The sequence below is a fragment of the Aphelocoma coerulescens genome, chromosome 7 (assembly GCF_041296385.1).
Source record: "Aphelocoma coerulescens isolate FSJ_1873_10779 chromosome 7, UR_Acoe_1.0, whole genome shotgun sequence".
Taxonomy (NCBI): domain Eukaryota; kingdom Metazoa; phylum Chordata; class Aves; order Passeriformes; family Corvidae; genus Aphelocoma; species Aphelocoma coerulescens.
In genome coordinates this window covers 15,025,395-15,038,596 of record NC_091021.1, presented here as the reverse complement: position 1 = coordinate 15,038,596, position 13,202 = coordinate 15,025,395, and the positions used below count along the sequence as shown (strand labels likewise).

Sequence of the window (13,202 nt, the reverse complement as noted above, 5' to 3'; positions counted from 1 at the left end):
AGCATAAAAGTTATAAAAATTGAGAGGGGAATATTTTTGAAAGCCAAAAAACAAAGGTACAAGTAGCTGAAAGGGAAAGCAGATGATGCGTGATCTGAAAGGAAAATTGAAAGATGATGGCAAGTTGAATGGATGATGGACAGTTTAGAAAAGAGAATAGGAAGAGAGGAAAGAAAACTCAAGAGAACAAGCATGAGAAAAGAAGAAAATTAATACCTATGAATCTACCATGGCTTCATTGTAAACAAGTAAGAATTGCTACTGATTCCACCCTTCTTCCTGCTTCGCTACCTTAAACTGTGGCAGTGTGTGCTGCCCACTCTGTAATGCAGCCACAAGCAGATCGGCCATATTCCCCAAGCAGCATCCTACATGATCCCTTATTTTACATAAATTTAATGTAGGTGGAATACAGTCAGCCAATACTTCAAAGGCTTTTAAAGTCTCAAAATCGGAATAACATTAATTAGAACAAGGATGTCTACAGATCTTTCAGCCTGTGGCTCTTTTTGGAGGGGTTAGGAAAACTTTATTAGCATTATTATCCAAAAAAACAAAAAAGGGGGTGGGAAGGCATATGAAAGTAAAAGCTCTTTATCTAAATATTTAAATAAAATATTTAAATTAAATTTTATACTTGAAATTTGAGTTTGTGGTTTACTTAAAACAAAACAATTCACAGAGTCACGGAATATGCTGAGTTGAAAGGGACCCACAAGGATCAACGAGTCCAGCTCCTGGCCCTGCCCAGCATCATCCCCAAGAATCACATCATGTGCCTGAAAGCCTCATCCAAATGCTTCTTGGACTCTGTCAGGCTTGGTGCTCTGACCACTGCCCTGGGCAGCCTGTTCTGATGCCCAACCATTCTCTGGGAGAAGATCCTTTTGCTAATATCCAACCTAAACTTCCCCAACACAACTTCAGGCCCTCGGATCCTGCCACTGGTCACCATAGAGAAGAGATCAGTGCTTGCCCCTCCTTTTCCCCTCACGAGGAAGTTGTGACTGCAATGAGGTTTCCCCTCAGTCTCCTCTTCTCCAGGCTGAATAGACCAAGTGACCTCAGCCACTCCTCATGCACCTTCCGCTCCAAACCCTTCACCATCCTGTGCACTCCTCTGGGTGGTCTCTAACAGCTTAATTTCTTTCTTACATTGTGGTATAAATTTCAAAACACTAAACACTAACTTCTAAGACATATATAGCTTTCTTCTTCTCTGTGCATCAGATTTTTTATGTGATAAAAAAATGTGGTTGCTAATGGCTGTTATCTTATAAACCTTACCTTTTTTATAAACACATTATTTCCTTTTTTAATCTAACTTTCTCTCCATCCTTATTCCATGCATGAACATGGATGCCTTCCCTCAGTCCCTGAATCCTGGTTTACCCAGGGAGCATTAAGGAAGCAGCAGCCCAGCAATCTGCTCCCGCTCTGCTCAGGTGCAGAGGGCTCCACACTCGCTGAGCTCCACGGGGCCACCGCAGCACTGGGCGGTCACCAAGCATTTGCATGGCACAGATGATCCCCTGATGCCACCTGCACTGCCATAAATCAAGCTGGCATGTTGTTGTTGTGGATCTGCCCCCTGCTGTTTAACCTGGTTATCCTCCAGAGGCTCTCACTGACTGCCGGTGACGTTGAATGTGCTGCACATGCGATGGGACTGGGCAGTCCTCTCCTGTCATATAGAGTGAAGCTACTGGCAATGTGTTTTATCACAGATTTATTATCTCCCTTGCATTTTGATATTTAGGATTAATGTGGCTATCATTACGAGTGAGAAGTTAAGTTTGCCAATTAGCATTTATAAATCATTTAAATGTGGAGTTGTTTAATTAAACATAAGCAGTTTTTTAAATTAATGTTCTAATTAATAAATCACTCAGGAGAAAAGGAAAATCATCGCTTGAAAAAAATCACCTTATGATAGTTTCATTTAATCTTGTACCATTCAATTAAATGAAAGTGAGATGATGGAAAGGAAAAAAAGGTATTGTGTAGAAAAACAACATTCAGTCTCAACTGCAGTGGTTGTAACAGGGACCCTCCGGTCCTCCCTTTGCACCAACCAGGGCAGAGCTACTCCTGTCACTAAAACGTGATGGTCTACAAGAACTACACCTAGAAAGAGATGTGATACAATGAGTGGAAAATGGCCCCTTTTTAATTTTTTTTTTTTTAATGGGGAACCCCCTCATCATAGCACATCCAAATATTCATTGACAGTTCCCAGGAATGCACACACATGATGATGTGTTCCCAACTGTTATAACTGCATCACTCACAGAAAACTTAACTGGATTTTCTGCTTTTCATAAAACACAGAACAATGACAGCTAACATATGAAATTCCAACCTGAATAACCATGTTGCTTTTCTTCTTCCTTTCTATCTCACCCTCCTAGCCCTAGCACCTGCAAGTGCTCACTTCTCCACCCCAGGAGCCAGGAAGCACTCTGGACATCACCTTAGCCTTCTACCCCCCAACCTCAGTACAGAAACTACAGAAGTAGAGATAATGTCCTGATAGATGTATGGTGTCTCTTAGAGTACTCAAGTCTAAGATGTGAAACAGGGGAAAAATGTAAGGTCATGTGTTTGCTACCTTCTGCTTCCTTGAAGCAGCATTCCATTGAAAATGTCTGAATTTGGTTAAAAGAGTCCTGTCTGGATCCCCTGGATATCAACAGAGGTGCAAATACACTATTAAAAATTTAATAGCTTCTTACCCATTTCATAAATTTTGCAATTTGAAGTTTTAAAGTACAACGCATTCTCTAGAAAATTTCCTGCCTTAGAAAATAAATGAGATAGCATTTTCTAAGATAAGAAATCTCTGTTCTCATTGGAAAGGTGGAATGTAAAGACTGACAAGGCAACAGAATGAACTAACTGCCTGCTGAGTTGTATCTGACCTCTCAAACATCATTTTTGTTGGTCAGCCATCTAAAGACCCACAAGTACAGCTACACCACAACTGCCTTCTGCAGAGTCTGAAAGATGAAAGGTTCAGCTTTTCCTACTGCATTCCTCATCCAGGAGATGGAGAACTTCTCTAAGGCACTTTAATTTTAAGTCAAGCTTTAATACGAACCTGGTGTAAAAAATACATGTCAAAAGATAAAATGTCAGTTATTAGACAACTTCAAATGCTGTGAAAATAGTTTTAGTGTAAATATTTTGATTTAGGGCCCTAAATTAACCATCTGTTATTTCTGATGGAAAAAAACCTGTCAACAATAAAAGCATGGAGCCGTGGAATGCGGAAATCTAGAGTAAGTGGGAGTTCTCCATAAAAAGGCTTTTTGAGAAATATGCCAAGTCATATACTCATGTCTAAGCTAAGCATTATAAGCACTTCAAGGTTGCTGCTCAGACAATGCCATACTTCTGGCACAGTATTGCAAGGCTTGCTGTCATTAAAGCATTAATGAGTTTCGCATTTTAAGTAAAAGCGAGGAAAAGAAGTGTCATTATATGCCTTGATTATTCTTATTACCCTCATGCCTCAAAGATTATTCTAACTATAAGCAAACTCAGAAAATAAAACGAAGATGCACAGTGTCTTTCTCTTCCCTTGGTAACATCTATTCCTCATTGCTTGGGCATGTTGCCCTTGATACTGTGTTGCAATCACCACATACTAGACATGGTCATCTTGTGATAAAATACTTACACTCTAAAAACATATTCTGACATTTTAGAGATTTTCTGGCTTCTCCACTTGTCTTGCAGCTACAGTCAAGAGACTGATCTTCCTGATTAAGAGAATGACACAGTCCCATGACTTCTACAGTTGGCAAATTCCATCTACTTGAGCTTAACTCTTAAATTCACACGACCTTTGGTACAAAGGATGTGGTTTACAAAATAACAATCATATTAGGTGCCCAAACTAAGGGGAATAAATATTAATGGCATAATTACTTATTCAAAAAGAAAGTGCTAGATAGTTCTGTTTTGAAAGTTTACCTTATTCTCCAGTAACAAACAGGTATTTAATTGTAAATACATATCTTTGAATTATTCTGGAATCATTCTTCAAGTTCAACTAAAATATATTCTCTAAAGAATTTTCTAGTAGATACCAAATAGCTGATATCAAGAAGTTGATATTTGATTATATGCTTCTATTTGATGTTTTAGGACACTACCACTTTTACACAGGCCTGAAGAAACTGTCCTGTGCTGGTGGTTTATAGAACACTTTATTTCAATATTTTACATTGCTGTTCATATTTGACAGGGAGATACCAGACACTGCTGCAGCTTCACCCTGGACAGCTTCATTAGATTGGCTGGTGCTCTGTGATGAAGCATTACCATTCAGTGGGTCTGTATTCTGTGTCTCTTGCTGGGCATCGCTGAGATCTTTCTGGTTCGGATCAGAGTTAGTGCATTTTTCTGAGCTGGATTCATCACTCAGAGGAGTGTCGAAAGAGACTACTTGTAGAACGATGGATCTGGGAGGACAGGATGTACCATCACTTCCCTGACTACTCTCATTTTGTATCCTTGTTGCCTCTTCCTGTAACTGTGCATCTGTGGAATTTCTGCTTTGGTCTTTTTCCTGTTCACCAACATTTTTCACAAGTTCTTCTACAAAGAGGGAACAAAATAGGTGAATTAGATAAGAAGGATATGCCACAATGTTTTGATTTCAGAGTAGTGACAAATTGAGCTGCACACAGGACCACTGTGAACATCCCTTTCTGCATGAGATCATGCCCACTGTGTTTAATATGGGTCAGATTCTCTCCTGATTGCACTTTGCACTACTTTGCAGCTGAACTGTAGCAGTCCTCTTTCTGGTTGATGTCTAATATATACCTCTTTTTTGGCCATAATACAGAGCAAGGAGCATCATCAGACAACAGTAACCTGAAGGATGGGAGCAGGAGGACCCCTTGCTGCAGGCTTGTCCCTCTGCAGTGGTGTTTACCACCACAGGACTAGGAAGAGCAGAGCCCATCAGGTTTGTGAGAGAGAGAGGGCATGGAGAGGAATGCCTCGCCAGGGATGGGGCAGGCATCAGAATTGAGGGGAAGCCCTGAAGGAAATTGGCCTATCAGCCTGGAAAAGTCCAAACCATCAGCTCACACAAGTTGGAACAAACTATAGGGGGTTATGCATGTGCTATCCAGTACTGCTGCAATTATGGCTAATGGCACATACAGAACAGGAAGGAACAGATATGGAGGAAACTGCACTTCAGGGGACAGCAGCAACTCAAAAAATAATGTTTGTGGAAGGCTCTACTCCTTGGTCTAGTGCAGAGACTTGGAGAACAGTACAAATGAAATGGCCCAGAGTAAAAGAGAAAGAACAGAACAGCACAGAGAGGTGTCACCAGGAATAACTAGATGAAAAAGAAACAGAGAATGGAAAACTTGTGATGGCAGGTGAAGTGTCTAACAAAAAATAAATGTGCCGTCTTCATGGAGGGCCTATTTGTCTTGCTACTGTAATCTGTATTTCATAAATTTAGATTTTAGAATCTGTACACTAGTATAGAAGATATCAAATACTGTCAATTTAAAAAGTGAAAGCATTGCAATTTGAACAACATGGGCATAAAACAGCTGCATGATATTGCATGAAATTTCTACTTTGGATGTTAGAAATTATTAAGGAAGGAAACCAAGCATTGAGGTACTTATTGAGTTCAACTGGCATCTCCCGGAAACTCTGATTTTGGGTGAACAGTCCAAATCCAGGCCACAAGTGATTGCACATGACAACTGAAAGATAATCCAGACTGTAAACACATCTTTATTGCTGTCAGCGTTTGGCACCACCTTACTTTTCTAAATACAGAGAAAAGTTCCCCCTGAAGTACAATTTGGTCTGTGGAATGGGATGGAAGGGAAGACCTTCAAACCTCAAGTGATGTGCAGGAGCATGGAATGGTTAAATAATATCCTTCTTCTGTCATTTATACTTTCTAGTATACTTTTTTTAAAAATCAAGAACACTAAAATTTGAGCACTTTCTAAACTGTTAAAACATTTTTCCCTTGGTTTGGATTCTAAATCTTCTGAAACTTGGACAGGTAGTCTTTTTCTACAGACTTCAATTCAGCTCTTACAAAGACGAGGTTGGGCTAAAGCCATTGAGAAATATGTACATGGAACTTGATGCAGGTTATGTTCAATCTAGAGATGTTATTTAAAGCACCTGTCACTCATGACACAACCTACCTACATAAAGCTTCTTTCCTCAGAAAGTTATTTATGTGCCATATTCGCCTCCAAATGGCAGAACTGCAGCATTTCTCCTTAGCTTTATAAAAAAACCCAAGGAAATTCAAAGATAAAATATTTCACATGCTGCTCAGATGCATCAGTAAGTTAAAAAAAGAAAAGCTGAATTATAAGCACACATAAAACTGTAATATTAATATAGCTCACACTGGTGATACTTTTTAACCAAAAAGCTAGCAAGAACAGAGTATTTTTCTCGCTGAATGTTGTTTTAGGACTATTCTAGCCAGAACTCAGGTGTGTCTTGGTGTAACTGGATGAGTGACCATTTTATTCTCATATTAGAAAGCTCAGAATGTTCATATGTGCAAAATCCACTACTGTCTTTTCAGTTCATAAAGCTGAATATCCAAACTTAAAATTGTTCTCATTCACTCCTTAGCAAACTTAACTGGCAAATGAAGATTAAGAGATTAATCGTAACAACTCTGCTGGACTGTTCTTGACTTACGTCATGATGGTCTCTAATTTCTATGACTGCCCTTGAGATGATCTCAAAGATGTCTGTTTAAGGATACCTAAACCAGAGCCAAACTCTAACTCGGGACTAACTGATGGAGCTCTGAAATGGAGTATCTCTGCACCAGGATACACTTGATAACACACCAGTTAAAAGTTATGCCTTTTGCATTTAAACTGGTGTGAGATTACAGGAGTACCACGAGTGGCTGGTAGGAGTGACTGAGACTGAGAAGCCTCAAGTACAAAATCCTCTATGATGATGTCACAACTGCCATTAAGCTCCTCCCTCTCTTTTCTTAGTATGAAGTCTCTCACCTGATGGACATCTATGTTCTCACTTACTTTGCTCCACTCAGCTTCAATCCCTTTTTCATCTTTCAGAAAGATGAAAAACACTGGGTTCTTACAGTCAGCCACTTGTGGAATAAGCTAAATGTGCTGGAAAAATACATATTTCTGCTCTAAACACCTAATAATTGTACTCTATATTATATAGGACCTTTGTATTGCATATAATACTTGGAATTTTCTATAATTTCTGCTGTCCTATCACTCTGATGAAACAGAATTATCTAGCAGTTTAAATAAGGCTGAGACTGGGACAGTGACCAAATAAGTAGAATTCAAGCATGGCACAGCTAAATTAATCCTACTAGTGTAAGAGAAATGGAGCTGGCATAATGTCTGACCCCCACTGCTGTGCAGGAAGAATTGTAATAAACACTGTGGCAGTCTCTGCCTCCAGCCAGCCACGAAATGCCAGGACCCTCTGAGGGCAGTGGACCAGGCTGCTGCCCCTCACCCTGAACTGGGTTTCTGGGAAGAGCAAGCTCCCCCTCCCTATGGGCACGTTACCATAACTAGCCAGAGATGGAAATAGAGTATGCTAAATGAACAAGGTAATCTGGCATTTGCAACATTGTCAATATTCAATAACAGTAAATAGATTAGTAAAGTAAAGAGATTAAACAACCACCCATCTTGGCCCTCATAAAATTTTGGGGGATTTGGGGTGTGTCAGTTAGGCACTGAAGAGCTCAGGGTTTATCACAGCCATTCAGGTAAAGGCAGGCAGGAGTACATTGTGCAGTGCAGTGAACTCAGGGTATGTGTTGTTGCTACTGGTTTTGCTCTCTCTGCTTTAACTTGGCAAAAGTGACAGGAGCCAGGCCTGGTTATGTATTTTTCAACTGTTGGGTTTGTTTTCTTTACAAGAATCCAAGTGTTATTCAGCAAAATTTGTGTGAATTCCTCTGTAAAATAAATGGCTTCTCCTAACTGGTCTGTTTGGGGTGACTCAAGTTTATCCCTCTCTTCTGCTTTTCTGTGCCCTTTCTGAAATCCTGCCCTAAAGCACAGTCTTTTATGAGAAGGAACAATGGCATATGACACATAAACATGATAGAAGTGGTGTCTTTCTTCCCTTGTGTTCAAGCTGAGCTGTTGGCAAAATAACTGTAATGCAATATTTATTTTTTTTTAAACTGGCTGGACTCATAAGACAATAGCCAAATTTCAGAATCGCTGAAAAATTCTGATACTCAGTAATTTTGCATTTGCAGAAAATGTGTTAACTAGTGAAGGCAAATTCTTTCCTCTCTTCATTAGATTATACTCTTTTTTCATTAAGTCACATGGGTTTTCTGTTTTGTTTTTCACTTAACAAGTGTCAGAAAATTTAATTGAATTCTTTAAGTTCTTTATTTTTTATTGTTTGCTGGAGTGAGTGGGAGCCCTGAATCCCTGCCAGTCCAATGAAGTGTCCATGGAACACTAAAACTGTCACAAGACTCAGTCTCTAGCCCCATGCTGTAGGACTCTGTGGTGCCCCCAATGTACCACAGAAGCCCTGGAGGGTCTGTATTATCAACTACAGCACTGCTGCTCCTCACCAGCCCTGTTTGTTACTGCCTATGTATGCAGCAACATTTTCAGGATGTGATCCAAGTGGTGAGGAAGCTTTGCTACATTTTGGAACTTTCTCTTTTGCATTTGTCCATCAACTTTCTTTTCCTCACCTTTCTGTGGTACAAAAAAGAGCATTCAGCTGCTATGACCTGCACAGTACAGGGCTTATGAATTACCTTCCTGTTTACAGCAACTGCATCACTTGAGCATGTCTTGACCTAACAGGAATGGAGAGGAAAAGCACAAAAGCCATATGCAAGCAGGACATCTTCAACCAGCTAATGGCAGTGACTGTGAACCCCAGTAAAACAAATATCTGCTGAATCACATTGCAATTTTCATTGGCTTCATTGACAAAAAGCTACAATTCTTTACCCTTACAGACAGACATGATGACATGAAAGTTTTAAGCTGAGAGAGGAAAGCTGTTCATCTTCACTTCAGAATTAAATTATTTGAGGACTCTGTAATGAAGAATGATGAAATAAGTCTGCTGGATGTTATGGAATCTCTGTGTATACTATGACAAACTTTGATTTCTAGGTTTGTCTACTTTTTTTTTTTTACTGTAAAACAATATTTAGAGAAAGCAGTGACAAAAGACGAAAACCAGGACAACACAGGAAGGAAACACACCTTTCTAGAAGACATGTTCTCACATCAGCCATTTTAAAGAGAAAACAAAAAGACCAGGACAAAGCATCAAAATTTTGCAGAGAACAAGAGGACTGATCCTGGTGCCTCTGGAACTACCAAATAAGTTTAAAGACATGTCCAAAAGCTCCCAAACAGCCATGATTACCCCCAACTAATCTGCCATTTTCAAATTCAAGAAAATATTGCAGTAACCCACTGAGCTATTTAGATACTGATTCCTTCCACTTTCAACTCCTCACACAAATTTCATCACGGTTATAGATGTATATAAAACCACTGCAAACCACATAATCCAGTGGCACTTAATGTTATAGCATTATGTTATCTGGAAAAATTAGCAAAGACTAAATTAGCTAATTAAATCAAAACTTTACACTAAAGGATTTGGTTAAAAATAATGTGTGAGTTTATGGTTTCCTAGGGTTGCTACTTCTCCCTTTTACTTCTCTTTTGCTGTTTATTTGTAATCTCAGGGGCTTGAGTGCTAGAACTTTTGGGACAGGGAATGGGAAGGATATGATGCTGTGAGCCTACTAGAGGGAAAAGGTGCTTTAAGTGATGTAGACTGTCATGTGCAGAGATGGGCCAGCTCTCTGATGTGTACTCCAGGGAGATATAAAACAGATTCCACTATTAGGTCAGTTATCATTCCTTAGTCTGTGATTTACCAGGTATTGCCAATATCAAACATTCCTTCCTACTCTTTGCTCAACCCACTCCTTGCACTTACTCAGACCATGCTGAAAAATTCTCCTTTTCCCACTTAACACATTTCTGAATTCGCTCAAAAACTGCTTATGACCTAAGCATTTTAACGCCGCAATTAAAATCACTGTCACCAATACTAGATGGGACTTCTTTAGCCTCCTGAATTGAATTTTTTCCAACAGATTAAAACCGTCCATTAGGGTAGATTTCATGTGCCAAACTGTCAGTCAGTTTCTGTCACTGTCACACACGTCCTCCCACTGCCCGCCCTTGCTAGCGGCTGCTAAGTCACATTAACATGCTATCAGATCATCACTTTCAGATTTTCACATTTCAGCAGCTGCTACTCTCCTCTTGTTAGTGAGTCTGCAGAGAAAATCTTTCAGGCAAAATGGAACTGAACCCTGTGGTTATTGTGACTGGAAGTATGCAGAACTGAAAGTGCCCGAGGGGGGCCTGCAGGTACCATGCACAGGTCTTTCAGAGGAGACATTTGTTATTCAGAATTGCTGCCTGTGGGGGGGGAAAAATGCTGGTCTCTACTCCATAGATGCAATAGTTGTTATTTTGTCACATTTTTATCGTCAAAATTAAGCAGAGGCCAGTGTGAGGGACTCATTCAGCCTCACATCTTTTTCATCCCACCTTGATGAGGCATACACTTTTGAGCCATGCAGCCCCGTGCACTGCCAAAAGTGTTGAGGACATATTCGTCACTGATGTCTTTCCATAGAGATAATGCAAACTTGGGTCACATTCTGTAACACTTAATTCTTTAGAAGAGTTTCATAAGCATAAAATGAAAACAGTAAGTTTGTAATACAACCGTTGTTGTATTATCCTGAAGATGGGCCCATTTGGTTGGCAGATGGACTTTTTGGTGTGTTGTTCTGCATTCCCCTATGTTGTTATATGACCTCAGCTGAGTGTCCTGAGCTGCCTGTGCCTCTTTCTGTTCACTACAAACAGAAAATAACGGTATTTTTTTATCCCTGTAACTTTATTTACAATGATCTCTACTGAAGAAATTAAAGCATGTAAATCAGCAAGCATGATTACTAGTCCATACCCTTACATTCTGTTAAGAGTACCTAAGCTTGCCAAGCACAGATCAACTTTATAAGTAAATCTTCGGAACATTTTTATAGAACAAACTAAGCATAAATAAAGGAATAAACATTGTAACTTTTAAATATTAAATAATTGTGTTACAATTACATTCTAAGAAGTGCATGGTGAAGGATCTTACATTATAGTTAAATGTTTCTTCACAAATTCTGTGTTTCTTATAGCTTTCTCAGTAGGTCAATAACTTTCAGATCTTAAAATCCACTTAGATCTTAAAATCCACATCTTCTCTAATGAAAGAACCTCTCAGATACATCTGAGCACATTTACTGTCCATTTGCTACAGCTACAATAATTGCAAACAGCAGCAGCCATCAACAGTATGTGTTGAAAAAAGCACAGGATGGAATAGTATCTTTATCACTGTGTTGAGTTGAACAAAGATTATCTGGTGATTGGGGCTTGGAATATTAATTAAACATCAAGACTTTCAAATTAGAATCCCAGATGTTTGATCATTATGGTAATTCCCTGTTAACAGCATCCCCTGAAAGGCCTGAGAAACATTCCTCTAATTCTCCAGTGGTGAAAGGTTGAAGACCCTTAGGCTATAGAGTACTGAGCTCCTCTGCATCAATTATACAAGACATGGCCTTTTTAGCAAAGTGGAGCCATCCTATTTACTGAGCCTTCTGAGAAGGAAGCTTTCAAACAGCTGCCTAGGTAGATAAACTCTTTCCTTACTAACACAGGCCTTTCCAAAAACAAAGCACACTGTTCCTTGCACAAGCTGCTTGCTCTGAATCAAGTCTTGACAGCAACTATCTTTTCAGGGAGAGGTAGCTCCAGCATCTCCAGGAAAGCTTCCCTGTCAACAACACTGTCAGTGAGGATTAGTCTTTTCCTCTGGACTGTCTGGCACAGGAGTCAGACCATCTTCTCCAGCCCTTGCTAAGGGAGCCCTTGCTCCTGATGAACTGCCTCCCAACTTGTGCTACAGGAGTAATCTTTTCCTGAAAAGGTGAGAAGCTGGAGTGAGTTCAGATCATCCTCGGGAAATTATTTAGAACGTTGCTAGTTCCTTTCTGTATTCCTTGTGCATATGTAGTACTACATTTTATAGAGACAACTTCTCCAGAGCCTGTGAACTAAACTGGGAACAGTATCTGGTGTTTGCAGAGCCCATTGACAAGAATGCAGATGGTTCCTTTAACAGCACAAGCTCTGTTTGTCATAGTCAGCTCAGGAAGTGTGTTTGAAGATCCACACTAACAGCCAGCCTGTTTACTACCATGGCACAGTCCTCATACATGTGACCTCTCAATGCATTCAGCAATTTGTGACTTGTCATAAATTATCTAGCTAGGAACAATGATAGCACTTCTTTCACCTGGCAGTGATTTATCTCTGACATCTCTTCTCTCAGTATCTGGTCCTACTAACATATGAATAAAACACAACTTCACACATATGCCCAAAGCAGCCTAAAGATTTTTCATCAAGCATGGAGTCAGAGAAGGCAGCATGAGATCCAGACAGGATGGGACTAATCATCTGAAGTTCAAGGGCTCAGGTTATTCACTTACGAGCTTAGTCAAACTTGGTTGATCTGAAAAGAATTTCAAGTGGAAGGGGGATGTAGTGCAATATTTTCTATTCTTTACTAGATGTTCATTTTGCACAGTCTGATTAAGGATTTTCAGCCTTTGCAGGGTACAGCTTCAGAGCAGATATACTGGACCAGTTGAGGAAGACTCCCTCTCCCATTAAGTGACAAGGAACTTACATGCTACCTCAGAAAGTGCTCTATAGAAGGCTATTTTTACTTAGCAAAAAACTCTTTTATAGCAGTCCTTAGGGCCCACATATGGGCTATGGACCCAGATATTCCATTCCAAATGAATGGAAAATATAACTTCCACAAAACCTGTATAATTCATCCCACAGCTGTTAATTAAAAAACCCCTTACTATCTGTTTACTAAAAACATATAAATCTGTACTCAAAAGTATTTGCATTATTCACAAGGCTTCCTTTACAGGCTAATCAGGTACCCTGAAGGTCTCTATGCCATGCTCCAGGCAACTGCAGACATTGCTGCAAGTAGCCTCTTTATGGCAGCAGATTTCT

General features: G+C 39.7%; 1 protein-coding gene across 4 annotated transcripts in view; it reads right to left on the bottom strand.

Annotated features, from left to right (window-relative positions):
• The window catches only part of PDE1A (phosphodiesterase 1A), a 210,568-nt gene that overhangs the window by 4,656 nt on the left and 192,710 nt on the right, over window positions 1–13,202 (bottom strand). For 3 of the 4 annotated variants that reach the window (XM_069022309.1, XM_069022307.1, XM_069022306.1), the window contains one exon: window positions 4,330–4,605. The exons of the other annotated variant lie outside the window; for it this stretch is intronic. In XM_069022309.1, coding sequence (XP_068878410.1) covers window positions 4,330–4,605 — 276 coding nt within the window. The remainder of the gene's footprint in view (window positions 1–4,329; window positions 4,606–13,202) is intronic. 4 annotated transcript variants of the gene reach the window in all.